Raw genomic sequence first — 17,748 nt, forward strand, 5'->3', positions numbered from 1 at the left:
CTGTGCTGTCAGGTCCTACAAGACATGGTTCCACCCAAGAAGCACTTACTGCGGCATCAACCAGCAAATGCTCAGATCGGATTGATGGAAGGAAATACGTTTTGCACCACTCTGCAGCCCAGGTTGTTCACCATGGATCTCAATGTAGTGGAGCACAAAGTATTTTATACAGAGGTAAAGACTGGACATCTATACTTCATCCGCGAGTCACTATTCTTCTCTGTTTTCCAGTGTGATCTTTTTAGTGGCCGTTCACTATGATCAATATGACTTCTCTAGGATTGCCACATCTGTAGTGATTTGCTTGGCAATCTGCCTAACAAGTCATTAGTTCAGCAAAAAAAGAAAATCCAGTTACTTTGGCTGAAGATTTAGCTTCGGGAGTTTTTATTTAAAGTTCAGGTTTGCTTTCTATACTGTCAATTTGAGCATTTTAGTTTCAAGGCCTTTCATGTAGATAGCTTTCAGTGGCTAGAGAGAGTCATTTGCTTCAGGCTTGTGTGTGCCTTGGACAATTCCACTCAAGAATATTAAGGTGTTGATGTGTCTGCACGTCATTCAAGAGGCTGGATAGTTGCTGCGGAACTCAAAAGATGTGTGCTTTCATATAGGAAGAAGCCTCTGGGCAGTACTGGGAATACTGCACTGTTAAAAGATGCCGCCTTTTGGTTGAGATGTTAAAACAAGGCTCCATTTGCCTCCCGCAAATGGTTTAAAAGATTGCGTGAAGAACAGCAGAGACCCGGCAGATATTTATCCCACACCCAACACAATTAAAGCAGATTATCACATTGCTGTTTGTGGAAACTTGCTAAGTGCAAATTGTCTGCCCTGGGGATCGCCCAGTGGAAAGTCTGACAACACCAGGTTTTAGTCCAACCGATTTATTTGATAATAGAGTCACAAGCTTTCGGGGTTAGTCCCTTCGTCAGGTCAGAGTTTTTACTGTGTTTACGCCAGTCCAACGCCGGCATACCCACATCATGGCCCAGGGGCACAGTGGTTAGCATGGCTTCCACACAAAGCCGGGGACCTGAGTTCAATTCCCAGCTTGACCCACTGTCGGTGTGCGGTCTGCATACTCTCCCCGTGTCTGCATGGATTTCCTCTGGGTGCTCCAGTTTCCTCCCACAGACATGCTGGTTAGGTGCATTGGAAATGCTAAATTTTCCCTTGGGGTACCTGAACAGGTGCCGGTGGCGACTAGGGGATTTTCACGGTAACTTCGTTGCAATGTTAATGTAAGCCTACTTGTGATGCTAATAAATCAACTTGCCTCGCAACAGTGAAAACACCCCCCCTTGTCTGTGAAGGATTTTGGGACGTCATGAGATTATGAATGATTAGACTCGTAACTGAGTTAACCTCAAATTGATTATCATGGTTAACTTTGCTGCAATTTCCATCTAGATTTGCAGCACTTCCTCCTGATTTACCCCTGCACTGCAGGTTTTTTTTTGAAACACTTTAAGTTTGCAAATGTACCTTCTGTCTCCAATTTCTGCTCACTAATGAAAACCAATGAATTAAGTGCATGGAGGTCAGTTTAAAAATTGAAGTTTTTAGGATGTATTTGGAGAAAATGGTTTTATGCACTGAAAATACTTGTTCAGAAAGCTGTCACCAGTTGAATATTTCCATTTAGCAAACGATGGTTAAATGCTTTTATTTTGTTACAGTTGCTAAATCTGTGCGAGGCAGAAGATGTTGCACTTATGAAATTACCATGCTACAAAAGCCTGCCCTCACTTGTGCCTTTACGCATCGCTGCCCTGAGTAAGTGAAACTATGGTAACAAAAAAGCAGAAAGCTGCTTCTGCCTTAAGACGTCCAGCAGTACTTTTACCAAACTTCCATTCAATTTGGAGCCACTTAGTGACAAATTTAAAAGGCAATTCCTGGAAAATGCCAGTCCATCCTAGTTTCACTTTTAGATGAAATTTCTGCGTGGTAATATTTTAACCGTGGATGGGATTTGAAAAGGTGTAGTAAGGCCAGTCTGTACGTTGACATACACATGTCATGGTGCTAATACTTAATGTCGTAGATAGAGGTTTGAGGGGCCAGCTGGAAGATGCATGTGATGTGGGTCCTCCCCTGGGTTACCCTCGCATGCACATTCATAGGCACTGGCAAAATCGCAGATAGTCGAAGATTTGCGAGCACCCTGTTCAGATGTTCAGCAGCTGTGGGGATGTGGTTCACAGAAAGCCAACAGAAATGTGTATGTTTTTTAAGCAATGACTAATGCAGTAAAACCTGTCAGAAACCACCTGTGGAAGGCAATAGTATTTGGAATCCTTCCTGGCCAACACAATGTGACAGCTTAACATGAGACATTTTAGAAAACTCAGGACTGGAAACTCCCTAAATCTAGAAACCCCATAAAAATTTGACAAGCTTGATGGAGCGCGCTGGCAGGTCAGTGAACATTAAGTTGATGACCTGCTTTAAACAGCACATTGCAAGTTTTGTTTAAAATAAAACACTGTACAGGAGATTATAAACTGCTGCACTCAGTGCTTTATTTTCAACAAGATATTTGTGTTCTTAATGTATCCCACAGCATAGATTTAAAAAAAAATAAAAATGAAGCATTAACGCATGCTGTGTTGGGGCAAGACTGCTGCGATGCATAGAGAACGAGAATAGTACTTGATTTAAATGTTGTCTATTATTTCTACAGCTCCCCTCATATTAATTGTACATTTGTACATGCAATTATAGAATGTCAGAATGGGAGAAGGCCCCACAGCTGCTTGAACCTGTCCTTAGAAATCTCTTCACTATTTCAATTCTGAAGTTTTTACTTGCTCCTGCCCCCCCAGATCTTGCCAGCCTTTTGAGGGAGAGGATCTCCTTTACGCATTGTGTGACAAAGTGCTTCCTAACGATGGCACAGTGGTTAGCACTGTGACCTCATGGTGCCAGGGACCCGGGTTCAATCCTGGCTTCAGGTGACATCTGTGTGGAGTTTGCTCATTCTCCCCATGTCTGCGTGGGTTTCCTCTGGGTGCTTTGGTTTCCTCCCACAGTCCAAAGATGTGCAGGTTAGGTTGATAGGCCATTCTGAATTGTCCCTTAGTGTCAGGGGGATTAACAGGGTAAATAAGTGAAGTTATGGGGATAGGACCTGGGTGGGATTGTGATTGGTGCAGTCACACGATGGGCCAAATGGCCTCTTTCTGGACGGTAGGGATTCTTCTATATCCCCTGAAAGGCTATGCTCCAATTTTATGTTATGCCCCCACCCTCTGGATGCCCCCCCACCAGAGGAAATAGTTTTGCTCTGTCTGCCCTATCTGATCCTTTAGTCATCTTTAAATACCTCATTCGAGCATCCATTATTTATTTTATACTTGAAATACCAATGTTTGTAAACCAGTATTTCTGCCGTATTTTGTAACGTAAGTATATACTCACAAATCAAGATACCAAATTGTGTTTGTAATTGAATTAGTTTTTCCTCCTTATGTGCAAACGATGACCGTTTTTAAAATATAATCCACGCATGCTAATTCACATTCTGAGGAAGTTGTTCACTGGTTTATGTTATTCTTTTGGTTTGTATGAAGAGTAAAATTGCGGGCCCTTTTGCTTTTACTTGAATAGATGCTCTCGCTGCCTGCAATTACCTGCCTCAGTCTCGTGAAAAAATCATTGCCGCACTCTTCAAGGCACTGAACTCGACGAATAATGAACTACAGGAGGCGGGAGAGGCCTGCATGAGGAAGGTCAGCTGTGTTACAGCGGTGCAATTCTGGAGTTGTTATTCAGACATGCGTTGAAAGGAATCCAAACCAAAAATGATGAATGCTGTATTAATACTTACCAGCATGTCGCCAAACTATGATACTTGCACAATGCCTGTAATTAAAATAGTTTTAAAAATTTAGTTTGTATATTCTCATCAGATAAAAGAGTGATGCAGGCTGAACTCATTGTCCTAATTAACTGTTGCTTTTTCCCCAATCCCAGATTAGTTATATTAGTGCACATCATGTAGAAATGACAGTAGTTTTTAAGAGACACCAGGCAATTGCCAGTCGTATTATGCCTGGCAATTCATTCACTTTTAATGCAAATTTTTTTTTGCATTATTTAATGACTTAAATGAAATGAGGTAAATAGCACAGCAAAGTGGGAATTTGGTGCAAGACCATTTATATTTATTGGAATTTTAAGTTAAATTTGAGTTTGAGTGAACTATACTTTTTTAATTTATAGAAGGGGGTCTTCTTTTTAAGAAAAAGTTTTTCCCTTTTGTGGAATATTAATGAAAAGCTAGGCTTTTCATAGCATAAATGATCCATTTACACACATTAATTGGTATTACTATGACTGCCATTGACACTAGAACTAGAGAATGAATTTCATTTTTCAACATTCATATACAAGCTATTCTGGAGGCAGCACCTTATTTTGGGCGACATGGTTCAAGACTTTGAACAATCTTGGAGCTGAAATGAGCACAAGCCACTCTAAACCACTTTAGTTTGTTGCCCTTGGAACCTCTGCTTAGTACAGTCTTGAAACCCCTTGTATGAATCCCTCAGCAACTCCTCATAGCTTTATTTCTGAAATGTATTGGTCAGAACATGATTCTGATGCTCCTTCACAAAGCAATTGCAACAATAAGATGGTAAATCAATTTTTGTTTTTGAATGGTTACCACGATACGTTCTTTGACCTCCAGGTAGCAACAGTGGACTGATAAACCTGAATGTTTGTTATCTAATAAAGGTACATGAGTACCTTATGTTTTGTTTAAAACAGCATTAGCATCCTTTTTCCTAAACCAAGTTTTAATTGCAAATTGTTCTAAATCTTAATGTTTTTAATTGCTTGAAGTTTCTTTTTATAATTTACCTTTTCAGTTTTTGGAGGGAGCTACAATTGAAGTAGATCAAATCCACACCCACATGCGGCCACTCCTGATGATGCTGGGTGATTATCGCAGCCTGACTTTAAATGTTGTGAATCGCTTGACCTCTGTTACAAGGCTTTTTCCAAACTCCTTTAACGATAAATTTTGTGATCAGATGATGGTAAGTGAATGAGCAGCTTTATCAGCTGTAATAATGATGCATTGATGAGATTTAAGCCAATATTGGAAGTGCATGATGAATCTCAAAAGTGAGTTTTAAGGTTTTGTTACTCTTTGGCCAATTTTTTGCCCTTCTTTCCTGAAGGTGTTTTAACTTCTGCCAGAATATCAATGACTTTTGTGACTGTCAAAATTTAACCAGTCAAGCTATATTGGAAACTGATTACGAATTGATGCAAATACTACTGGTCCTTGCTGCAGGTTCAGAAAACCCCTCATGCACTTGGCTATTTATTCATCTCCCAGTCTACTATAGTAATGAGAAGCTTTCAGTAATGCTGTTTGTTCTTTTTGAATCACTGAATAGGGAGATCATATTTATAGGAGGTGGCTATTCAGCCCCTCTAGTTGCTGGTTGTTTCACCTTTCAATGAAATCATTGATCTGTATCCTAACACTATCCACCTGACTTGGTTTCATATCCTTTTTATACCCTATCAAAATCTATTGATATTAACTTTTAAATTATGCTAGCATCTGCTGATTTTTGTACCTGGAAGTTTTTGCCATCCTCTAAAGTGTTATAATCTATCCTAATATCTAACTGGTCTGGCTCTGATTTGAAGATCATGTCCTTTTGTCCTTGATTTGATTTATTATTGTCACATGTATTTGTATACAGTGAACAATATTATTTCTTGCGTGCTATACACACAAAGCATACCGTACATATGGGAAGGAAGGAAAGAGTGCAGAATGTAGTGTTATAGTCATAGCTAGGGTGTAGAGAAAGATCAACTTAATGCAAGGTAAGTCCATTCAACAGCCTGATGACAGCAGGGAAAAAGCTTTTCTTAGTCAGTTGGTATGTGCCCTCAGACTTTTGTATCTTTTTCTCTATGGAAGAAGGTGGAAGAGAGTATGTCTGGGGTGTGTGGGGTCCTTGGTTACACTGGCTGCTTTTCCCTGGCAGTGGGCCGTGTCAGTGGGTGGGAGGCTGGTTTGAGAGATGGACGGGGCTTTGTTAAAGAGCTTGATTCCTCAGACTAGCATTGCATGACTTCCTTTGATGGATTTTCCTGTTTCAGTTTTTGCCTTAAGCCGGGAGCAGGAACACAGCCTTGTGGTCTGATTTACCAAAGTGTGGGTGGGTGACAGAGCGGTAGGCAAGTTTGATATTTGTGTAGCAGTGATCTAGGATGTTGGGGATCTTTGGAACAGGAGACGTGTTGGTACTATCTTGGTACAACGCTGTTGAGTTGGCCTGATTGAAGTTCCCAGCCACGATGAACAAGGGATGTTTCATCTCAAGGCTATTTGTGGTGGTGTATATTTTGTCCAGCGTGGTTCTACATGGGATGGGATGTAAACTGATGTGAGGATAACAGAGGTGAACTCCGGAAAAGCTCACCCACCAGGGAAAAATGTTTCTCTTTCTACCTTAGTGATTTTTTTTCCAAAAATTAGGTCAGACAACCAAAATCTTAATCAAAGAGGTAGGTAGGTTATACATTGAAGTCATTTTCCCCAAAGAGCATAACAGTAAGAAACGCATGAACCTGGGTCAGTAATCAGTGAATGAGGAAGTCTCTGGCCTGAGGCACTCAATCGAGGGTGTCTGCTAGCCCATTCCTTGTAGCCGTCAATGATAAAAAGCAGAGACGGGAATACTTGCCAAGGTGTTAAAACAAAAAGCTGTGAGAGTGCGCTTCTGTCAAACTTAGAAGAAAGCAGGTGTTAACTTGTCAAAGTCAAACAAAAAGTGATGGATAGTATAAGACCCTCTAGCCCATTTAGCCTACTGTGCACAATTGTGATGAGACATATATTTGTTACCTACCCACCCAAAAGCACATGATCTTCTGGGAGGCATAAAACTCGAACAAAACCCAGGCCAGTTTTGTGGGGAGAAATTGAACTTGTTGCTGTGGGGCACCTTCACCTTATTTTGTATTATTAGGTGCAGGCAAGTCGTACAAATTACATTAAGTGAATGGGCTATTATTGTTGCTCTCTGTGTTCTGTGATTGGGAAATAAAGCAGCTTAATAATTTGTATCTGACATTATCTATAAGGTTACTTGATTCTCTTGAAAGTTTGCTGTGGCACCTGGATATAAACTGAATTTAAAGGCTATTGTTACACCCTGCACTATTCGATTGACATTGTGAATTGACTTTGGCGTACAAGAGGTGTAGGATAACAGGTTGAAATGCAGAAGCAGTTGACACCAGTGAATGCGAGATGGTGTTTGGGTAAGATCTGAATGTGTAATGAGCATCAAGTTGTGGAATAATTTCAGGACTGGGTTGTCACCTGGGACTGGGGTCATTTTGGGTCAAATATGAAACATTTTCTGATTTTAAATAACACCTCTAACCAATTTGTTCAGTGAAACTAAACTTAAAATAAAAATCCGATGGCATTTCCTCACAATCAACACCTTTTTTTTTAGGATCTATGTAGGTCCTTTTTTCAACAGATCTCAAAAGTATAACTCATCTATCTAATCATCATTCAAGACAGTGTCTGCTCTGCCAGGCGACTATTAGTTTTGTTTGGTTTCTGTTTGAATTTGAAGCTCAACAGATGGTAAGTCTAGTTAGATTTGGACAAGAAGGTGTTAAAGCCTACTCCCCATGGTGAAATTTGCATTTCCTGTACAAATAGGTGAACAAACCAGTTGCTTCCTGGCCTGCTGAACTTAGCTCAATAATGGTCTAAGCCCTTACCCATTGAGCCTCCAGAAGAGCTGTAAGCTTGAAGTGAATCTGCCCTGATTTTTGCATCTCTAGATTTGAAAATTCCTTCCCACCCCTGGCCACCCTCACCATATTCCACTTCTCATGAATTTAAGGTCAACTCGAACTTTGCTGCCCAACTCTCATTTGCCACTGATCCATCACCCCTTGTTCTAATTAACCTACATGGGCTCCCAGATTGACAACACCATCTTAAAATTCTCATCCTTGTTCAGAAATCCCTTTAGGGCTTCTCCTCTCCATAACCACCTAAAACTTTCGAAACTAAATCTATGCTATCCTCCAATTCTGGTCTCCTGGGATTCCCAGTGTTAATTGATCCACTATTGGTGGCCATGCCTCCATGACCTTCTGCTCTGGAGTCCTCTACCTCTCTTTCCTCTTTTTTAAGGCACTCATCACATTCACTTCTGACCAAGCTTTTGGCCATTGGCCCTAATGTCACTTCGTGACTATGTTGAATTATATTTTGTAATGTTCCTTGAAAAGTGCCATGGGATATTTTGCTTTGTTAAAGGCACCAGCTGGCTAAAATGGAGCATAAACACGGGCATGGACTGGTTGATTGAATGACCTGTTTCTGTGCTATATATCCTGCACCCTATGGATAAGTACCTTTTTGTTTAGAAGGATGGTCTGCTCAGTGTGGCTATGTACCATAACACCTTGCATACTAAATCTTAGAAACCAAAAATCCCATACAAGTTGCAGTAAAGTTTTATATAAATTTGTGGAAGGAATGAGAGAGATGGTATAATGGGAGGTTAACAATATATGGGTTTTGTTGCCACATTATCCCTTGTTCCAATTAGAAAATAAAACTGTTTCAAAGATGGGAGTTGAGAAAATAAGCATTTGGTGAGATATGCTTGATTTTAGTATCTGCGCTCTGAGAATTTTGCATTAGGATGTTGAGGTTTAATTGCTCTGTTAAATATAAATTTTTGTTCCCGTACTGAACATAGGAGCATACTGCTGTATTAGAATTTTAAGACTCCCACAGTATTCCATGGAGCATTTTTCCGCTTGTCAAGTGACAAAGTCAATTTTCATCGCATAAAATTCCCTGCTGTTATATTGAGAGAGGGCTCTGTGTTTCAGACACAGCATACTTTCCATTATTGCTTTACTTGTGGAAATGTAATTAGCAAATTACCTCAATATAGATAGATACTCGAAGGGAATAGTGTATAAGTAGCAGTGGCCTAGGGGTACAATAAACTGCAGTAATATTTGATGTTGCATTAAATGACTATCTGAAGATTTTCGTATAATTCTGGGGCAATGTTATTTATATCATTTGTGGTATGCATTTTTATGCACAGTTTGAAGAGTTTGGTAGATTATGTGGTTGCTTTTCCTTTTCCTGGGAGAGGAAATTGGACAGTGTTGGAAAGACCATATTTATTGCCTGTTCCCAGGCCTGTTTGCCTCCATAAATAAAACTACGAGTTTTACAGCTGATTGACTTGCTCAATTTGAAGTTAGTGCCAAGGGGTGCTATTCGAGTCATAGAAAGGGCAGAAGGGGTACAGGCAATAGGTTACCAAATTAACACGCCAGTTGGGTTTATTGACCATCTGGTCAATTAATATATCTGGAGTTAAAAGCTAGTCTAATGGTGACCATGAAACCATTGTTGATTATTACTTTTAAAAAAGCCCATCTGGTTCACAGCTATCTTTTACAGAAAGTAACCTGCTGTCCTCAGTCTGGCCTACAAGTGAATCTAGACCCACAGCAATGTGGTTAACTTTTAAATGTCCTCTGAAATGGCCTAGTAGCAATCCACTCATTTGTATCAAACCACTATTAAGTCCATAAGGAATGAAACTGGATGGATAACCTGGCATTGACCCAGGATAACAATGACAAACTTAGCCCAGTCAACCCTGAAAAACCTTTCTTACACCTGGGGGCTTGTTGCAAAATTTGGAGAATTGCCTCAGACTAGTAAGCAACAGACTGACATTGTCTGTAAGGTATGATTTCATGATTATGACAATGTTGCAAACACCACCATCGCCAACACTGGGTGTGCCAGAGCAGACCCACCAAGAGAAAGCGGCAGCATAATGGTAAATGGTTGTGAGGGAGTTGCTCTGAGAGTCCTCGGAATTGGCTGTAGACCCCATCACGCCTTATGGCATCAGGTCAAACATGGGCAAAGGGACTCCTTGCTGGTTAACACCTACAGTTCCCCCACAGTTGATGAATCAGTAGTACACAGTGTTGAGCACTAATTGGAGGAAGCACTGTGGGTGGCAAGGACACAGAATCTACTCTGGGTGTGGGTCTTCAATGTGCATTGCCAAAAGTGACTTGGTAGTATCATTACTGACAGACCGCGAAAGGACTTCGCTGGTAGAGTGGGTCTTTGGTAGGTGGTGAGGGAACCAATGCGGGGGAAAGACTTGCATGACCTTGTCTTCACCAATCTGCCGGTTGCAGATATATCTGTCCGTGAGGCTATTGGTAGGGGTGCCACAGTCCGTCTGGAGGTGACATCCCGTCTTCATATTGAGGATACTGTCCATCATGTTGTGTGGGACTACCACTGTGTTAAAAGATTTTGAATGGACTTTGGGCATCCATGAGGCACTGTGGGTCATTAGCGGCAGCAGAATTGAGGAAGACCACAATCTGTAACCTCATGGCCTGGCATATCACCCACTTACCATTACCATCAAGCCAGGGGAATCAACCCTACTTCAATGAAAAGTGTACAAGGACCTGTTAGTGGCAGCATCAGGTATACATAAAACTGTGATGTCAACCCAGTGAAACCACAACAGAGGATGATGTGGATGCCAAACAGCGGAAGCAGCATGTAACAGACGGAACGGAACAATCCCACAACCAGTGGATCAAATCTGAGCTCTGTTGTCCTGCCACATCCAGTTATGAATAGTGATAGACAATCAAACAACTCACTGGGGAAGGCGGCTCCACATATCTACCCATCCTCAACAATAGGAAATCTGGCACATTGGTGCAAAAGCTGAAACATTCGCAGCCACTTTCAGTCAAACAAATGATACAGCTCTACCTCCACCTGAGATCATCAGAACCACACGTGCCAGTCTTCAGCCAATTCGATTCACTCCATGAGATATCAAGAAAGGCTGAAGGTGCTGGATACTGCAAAGGCTGTGGTCCCTGACACCATTCCGTTTCTCCAGAACTTGCCACATCCCTAGACAAGCTATTCCAAGACAGGAGCAACACTGGCAGCTGTCTGGCAATGTGGAAAATTTCCCACTGTGTCCTGTCCGTAAAAGTAAGATCCAACCTGCCTAATCATCATCTCATCAGTCCTCTTGATCATCAGTAAAGTGATAGGATGAGTCCTTCACTGTTACTGGGTCGAATTCCCTTCCTAACAGCACTGTGGATGCATCTACAATACATTGACTGCAGTGGTTCAAGAAGTGGAGATGCCGGCGTTGGACTGAGGTGAACAGTAAGAAGTGCCTCAACACCAGGTTAAAGTCCAACAGTCCAAATGAGTTAGTGGCGTTTGCTACCAAATAAACCTGTTGGACTTTAACCTGGTGTTGTGAGACTTCTTACTGTGATTCAAGAAGACAGTTCAACACCAGGTTTTCAAAGATAATTGGGGAGTGGTAATAAATGCTGGCCTAGCCAGTCACAATCACATCTCGTCAACAAATTTTTTTGAAAAGTGCCAGTCTACAAATGACCAAGTTCATTCAGTAACATATCAGTTGGTCACTGTACAAAACGTGAAACATTACAGGTAGGGAATTCAGGAAAGAAAATCCAAAATGCTGAAAATACTCAGACTGATTATCAGAGTCAACGGGTGAAATCTTACCAAAAATGGCCATGTGTTTCTGGTGCGAAAACTGGCATGATTCTCTCTAGAGAAACCAGCAGTTTTCTCTATCGATCTTACGACACTACCAAAAATAATCAAGGGAGTGAGTTTCACACCATCATGTGGTGGCGGCGGGAGGGAGGGATGGGGTGTGTGGCCTCAACATGCTGGCAAAACCCCACTGCTCGGAGATCAGGGCGCCATCTTGAAACGGTGCCCCAATCTGAACCTGAGTAAACCTCCCCCAGCCCAAAATGGAGGTCTGAAGGCCAACCCCCATAGGAGTTGGTACTTCTCTACCACGTGTATGTGAAGCTGTTGGAAATGGCTTTGAATATAGAAACCTTAGAAATCCTACAGTGCAGAAGGAAGCCATTTGACCCATCAAATATGTGCTGACAATCTCACCCAGGCTTTCTCCCTATAACCCCACATATTTACCCTGCTAATCCCTCTAACCTACACATCTTGGGACACTAAGGGGCAATTTAGCTTGGCCAATCAACCTAATCCGCACACCTTTGCACTGTGGGAGAAAACCGGAGCACCCAAAGGAAACCCACTGTGGTGGTGGTGGTGGAGGAGGGGTTGCTTTCTGGATTTTTAGTGCACACTGTCATTCCTGCAGACAGAGTGTGGACTCAGAATCGCCCCCAACATTTCTGGCTGATGATGTTTTGTTGAATGGGTACGGTTAGAGATTCAGCAGTTCGCAAGTGGGTACTGATATGGGGAATAAGTGTTTTGTGTGTAAGAACACACACTATAAATAAATAATGCATTTCCATACTAGTTTTCAGAGAGATCCTTAGTGGAGCGGCTTTACTTGCATGATTTCTTGCTAAATTACACAGTACTTTAATAATTGCGTATTTTGAATAAAAAATTGTCCATTTCCAGAAAGATACTGATGATAGTATAATGGTATTGTTAATGATGAAGAATAATCTGCTCTACTCTGGGGCATTTTATTTTAACATTGGGATGCGATAGTGTGTGTGGATAATACATAATTGATAGAGTAAGCTTCCATTCTATTCAATGAGGTAGAAAATCTGTATAATGTGTTTTCAGGTGCCGGCCAGCTCAAAGCAAAAGGCATCTCCTCTTGTGTTTTGATAAGTGACTTCTTTTGTAGAACTGAAATACTTTGCTTCGATTTCAGGGAAAGGAAGGTGTTTAACTATTTGAGTAGCCTGTTGTGTTTTGGATGTTTGAAAAACCTGTACGTTTGACCAGGGCCTTTGGAAACTTTAGAAATCCCTCACAAATGTAATTTATAGAGTCCCTACAGTACACAACGAGGGCCATTTGGCCCATTGAGCCTGTACCGACCACAATCCTATCCAGTCCCCTGTTCCCACAAATGCATGCATTTACCCTGCTAATTCCCCTGATACTAGGGTCAATTCAGCATGCCAATCAGTCTAACTTGCATATCTTTGGACTGTAGGAGGAAACTGGAGCACCCGGAGGAAACCCATGCAAACACTGGGAGAATTTGCAAACTCCACACAGACAGTGACCCGAGGCTGCAATTGAACCTGGGACCTGGCACTGTAGTGGTTTGCTAGACCATTTCAGAGGGCAGTTAAGAGTCAGCCATCTTGATATGTGCACAGATTGAATAAGGATAGCAAGTTTCCTCCCATAAAGGACTTTGGTGAACCAGTTGCGTTTTCCCAACAGTCTGGTAGCTACGTGATTCCTTTCTACTGAATCCTATCTTTATTTAGTTTACTTTTTTTTAACCTGAATTTGTTTTGCTTACTCCCACTATGGGATTTGAGCTTGTGTTCTCTGGGTCACTAGATGAGTGTTTCTGCATCCTATCCAAGCAGTGTGTAAAGATTATTGTATCTGAATTTCTGTCATGGTATTGTAAACCAAGTACTACAAGTGAAACTAAATGTGAGAATTTTTCAACCTGCGCATGTGATTATGTTACTCGATTTCCAAATCACAGGAAGTACAGCATTTCGAATCAAGTTCCACATTCAAGCTTTTTTTTTGTAAAGTAGGTGAACTAACGAATTAACGGTGTGGAAACAAATTTAATGGATAACATTTTTCTTTCCATTCTTAGCAACACTTGCGTAAATGGATGGAAGTGGTGGTCCTCACACACAAAGGGGGACAGAGGAGTGATGGCAATGTAAGTCCTGAAAACTGCTTCATTGTTGGATAAACTTCTGCAACTATTTTGTTTATGCAAGGTTTTTCTGCTGCTGCAGTTTAAGAAATAATGCTGAATGTGACCTATTGTGACTAATTAGCAATTTAATCCTACGGGCCCATTATACTGAAGCCTGTGGGGTTGACTGTTTGCTTTTTAATGACAGATAACCTTGAGAAAAGTATGACAAGTGTTTATAATTTGCTGAAACTTTGTGCTTAATTGTTTCAAGAATGTCTAATTAAATTCCAACATTCTAACTAATTTTAAGCCCTTTCACTTTTGTGAACAATTAACTTGAAAAATTTGCAAGTCATCAGTTCCTGAAGAACCATTAAGAGAGTTTCCAATTGGAATAATTGTCATGTCTCAACTACTGTGTAATATTTCAAAGCAAACAGAATAGGAAAACTTTGGTGATAACAAATGCTTGCATTTTAGACATATTCTTTTCCCCATCTCACTGACACTCCCCGTCTCTTCCCGTGTGCCAAGTGGAGGAGGTTTATGACTAAACTGAATGATGACTTCAAATGTCTGCAGCAACTAACAAACAGCGAGGCTTTAATTTGACTTGCACCTCGTTTTCAGCCATGGTTCAGTGGGTAGCATTCCTCCCTGTCAGTTATACGGTTATGGCTTCGAGCCCCACTCAAGAGACTTGAGCGCAGTAGCCAGATTGATACTCCAATGCCGATGTTGAGGGTGTGTCACACTGTCGCGTGTGCTGCCATTCTAGTGAAATGTTAAATCAAGGCCCCCCCCCTCTGTCCCTCTCAAGTCAATATAAAAGATCCAATGACAAGTGTTTATATTAAAAAAAAATGAATAGGGGAGTTCTCCTGGCTGGTGTTCATTCCTTAATGAACTCTGTAAAGTAACTAATATGCATTTCATTTTTGTCTTTTGGGGGCAATGCTCTACATTGACCTCACTCCATTCCAAATCTATTTCATTAGTTCTGAAGAGCTTTTAAACATTCCGAAGGTGTGGAAGATAGTATAAAGATGCAGCTCCACTCTTTTCCCTGCTACTGGGCCTGATCCATTTGGAGAAACATTACCGTAGGGAGGTTTAATTCTCGAGTCCTGGTTGTCAGCTTTCATATGTGGAATTCTTGTTGTGTTGATTCCACTTGTAAGGTTTCTCCCTGGTGAAATTTAAGGAGACTGATTGTTACACTAAATCTTAGTCATGCCCGACCACTGCCCAACCAACAACCAACCTCCCTGCCCCCACCATCTTCAATAGCTGAAGAAATAGTTGTTGCAAAGCTGTTAAATGCTGATGTGTTTCTCAAAGACACAAAGCAGATGTCACCCAGATTCTGAAGTATGAAGGAAAAATTTTCGCACCATTGACTCTGAGGAAGCTTACAGCTTTTCCTTTAATGGTCAGTTTGTGGTAATAAAGTCCATTTGTTTTGCTAGCATTGTTTTGTTCAGTGCTGTATGAACAATTTTTTTCCCTTTTTAAATTGGCAGTTTTTGCGATATGTTTTAACTATCATTTTTTTTGTTGGATCTTGGCGCAGAAAGAGGCCATTGACCCCTTCACAACTGTGCTGGCTCTTTCCAAGAGTTGTCCAATTGGCCTCATTCCCCTTGTTGTTCATGGCCATGTTCTGCTTTCATTCTGGCAAACAAACATATGAAGGACAGCTCCAGTGTGCCCACTGTCTTGACATCCCAGTCATTCTAAGCAATACAGGGCACCATTTGAGATCCATACCTGTTAGCATGCAAGACCTCTGTGACTGCTTGCCAGCTATGTTGAAACGATGCTCTGATGAACCTCTGGGTTTTCATTAATTTATTCATTCCTTCATTCATTCACTCAGTCTCATTATTGTGAGTAGCACTTATTGCCTGTCCTGTTCAATTTTCTTTTATGTCATGACTCTTGTTTTGGTTTAGCCTGCCATGGAGGGGGTAGAGGTGAGAATTCTGGTAAAGGCTGTGAGTGCAGCAGGAAATTATCCAGTGTTGTTGTGACGTCTTCTCTGTCTTGTACTGAGCTGTTTTAGTAGTGCGTTTGTTCGCGATGTGCATCTTGTTTGAAGTTGCAGTGCTGTGGAAACTTCTAGTGGTTGTCTTCTTTGTGACCTTGTGGATTCAATCTAAAGTGTTAAAAAGTCAAGAGCATGTCGAGGACTTTTTTTTGTTTTAGAAATGGTGCATAGAGATTTGGTGAATTTATCTCTGGTCTTAAATATAAATTTATTTCCCCAAATGCTTCCACTTCTGCATACTGCACGTCTCCCAAACAGTATTTGACGGGAGGACCAAACAGTGATTTAAAACTGCTTTGTAATCTGATCCGTTACACACAAAAAACAAATGCTTCTACAGGCCATTGTCTCTGTGGTATGTTTTATTAAAACAATTCAATTGTTCAGTATTGTAACATGCCACTTAGACTCCGGGATAACATCTCATTAGGTGTACTCAACCAAATCAACAGATGGTCAGACTCAACCATTGGACTTCATTTTGCCGCCATGTCATACGTTGGGAAAATTTTTTAAAGTTTCCTTATTGCGACGTTTTAATTTCTTTCTTCTCCTAGTCTCTTCATGCTTTGCCCACCCCTAGCCCCTTGTTCATTCTTGTCAAAGGGAGCACATGGAGGAGTGAATAGTTAGTTTATGGGAGCACGCGTGTAATAAGAACAAATAGGACCTGGACTAAGGTAAATAAGGTCGTGGCAGCTCTACATCAGCTCCACTTTCATACCATAATCTCTTGATATTTCCTGAAAGCCTTACCTTCTAAGAATCTTATCAATCCAAATATACAATCATGTGTTACGACATGTGAAAACTTAATGGCAACATACAGGCAAGTAATAGTTTTACATTTTGTAAAAGATATTTCTCTCTTGGATCTGTGTGCAGATATTTCAGTTATGATAGGAATTCAAAACGATGCAATGCTGACTGGGTGTTTTCTTTATTAATAGACGGTTACATTTAAATTATGTAAGTATTTATAAAGAGTGGTGTTCATTTGCTTGATTTTGTTTCTGCCACTCATCTCTGGATTTTAGATTGGCCAAATATAGTAGCTGTTTGTTTGCTAGAGTAATCAGTAATCCAATGAAATTACGTCACATGAATAAGAAGTAATTGGGTGATCTACAGAGTTTCATTAGCTGAAAGACTGGCACCATTCTACGCTCATTGTTTTCTGCTGACGTGGAATTATAGCTGATGTAGAAAATGGAAGAGTTATGTGTATAGTTAATGGACTGATCCTTTACATCTGTACAGTAACTTGGTTCGATGGCCCTTTTCATAACTTTGCTAATTTGCTTGCACAGGAAATGAAAATCTGCTCGGCTATCATTAATCTTTTTCACTTGATTCCGGCTGCACCTCAGACACTGGTGAAACCCCTGCTGGAAGTGGTAATGAAAACTGAACGTGCCATGCTTATTGAGGTAATAACATTCGATTCCGAATTCTAACCCCTCAAAACATTAGCATTAAAATAACTTACATTGGCCAAACACAGCTGAAAGCCCAAACACGCAGAGCTGGAAAACACTCACCAGGTCAGGCGGTGTCTGCGCACAGAGAAAGGGTTAATTGCCTGGGGTTTGCAGTCACCGGGGAAATAATTACGCCAGTAGTCACTGACCTTGAAGTAAATTGTAGGCTTTCCTTCTATGATGATGTGGAGGCGAGAGTTTTAAGAGGGGCAAGATTTGCTCATGGAGCATGCCTAAGCATGATCGAGCAGTGTTCTCTAATGTGGGCAATAAGGACAGATCATATGGTGCGGTGAATAGAAGTCATGCCTAAGAATTGTGTCAAAACTATGCTGTGGTAATTTCATAATGGGCTCATGGTACAAATGAATTGGATCAAATTATGTGGGAAGATTCATTTTCAAAGGAACATAAATTTATGCATAATTTT

General features: G+C 41.0%; 1 protein-coding gene across 6 annotated transcripts in view; it reads left to right on the forward strand.

The window, feature by feature from the left end:
• trrap (transformation/transcription domain-associated protein) overlaps positions 1 to 17,748 on the forward strand; it is a 219,792-nt gene that overhangs the window by 64,168 nt on the left and 137,876 nt on the right. For 5 of the 6 annotated variants that reach the window (XM_080206827.1, XM_080206829.1, XM_080206830.1 and 2 more), the window contains 6 exons: positions 13 to 174; positions 1,680 to 1,776; positions 3,613 to 3,734; positions 4,878 to 5,048; positions 13,737 to 13,805; positions 17,148 to 17,267. In XM_080206827.1, coding sequence (XP_080062953.1) covers positions 13 to 174; positions 1,680 to 1,776; positions 3,613 to 3,734; positions 4,878 to 5,048; positions 13,737 to 13,805; positions 17,148 to 17,267 — 741 coding nt within the window. The remainder of the gene's footprint in view (positions 1 to 12; positions 175 to 1,679; positions 1,777 to 3,612; positions 3,735 to 4,877; positions 5,049 to 13,736; positions 13,806 to 17,147; positions 17,268 to 17,748) is intronic. The other variant, XM_080206832.1, reaches the window with a different exon arrangement.

This window comes from Carcharhinus amblyrhynchos, chromosome 18, assembly GCF_965287045.1.
Source record: "Carcharhinus amblyrhynchos chromosome 18, sCarAmb.v2.hapA, whole genome shotgun sequence".
Taxonomy (NCBI): domain Eukaryota; kingdom Metazoa; phylum Chordata; class Chondrichthyes; order Carcharhiniformes; family Carcharhinidae; genus Carcharhinus; species Carcharhinus amblyrhynchos.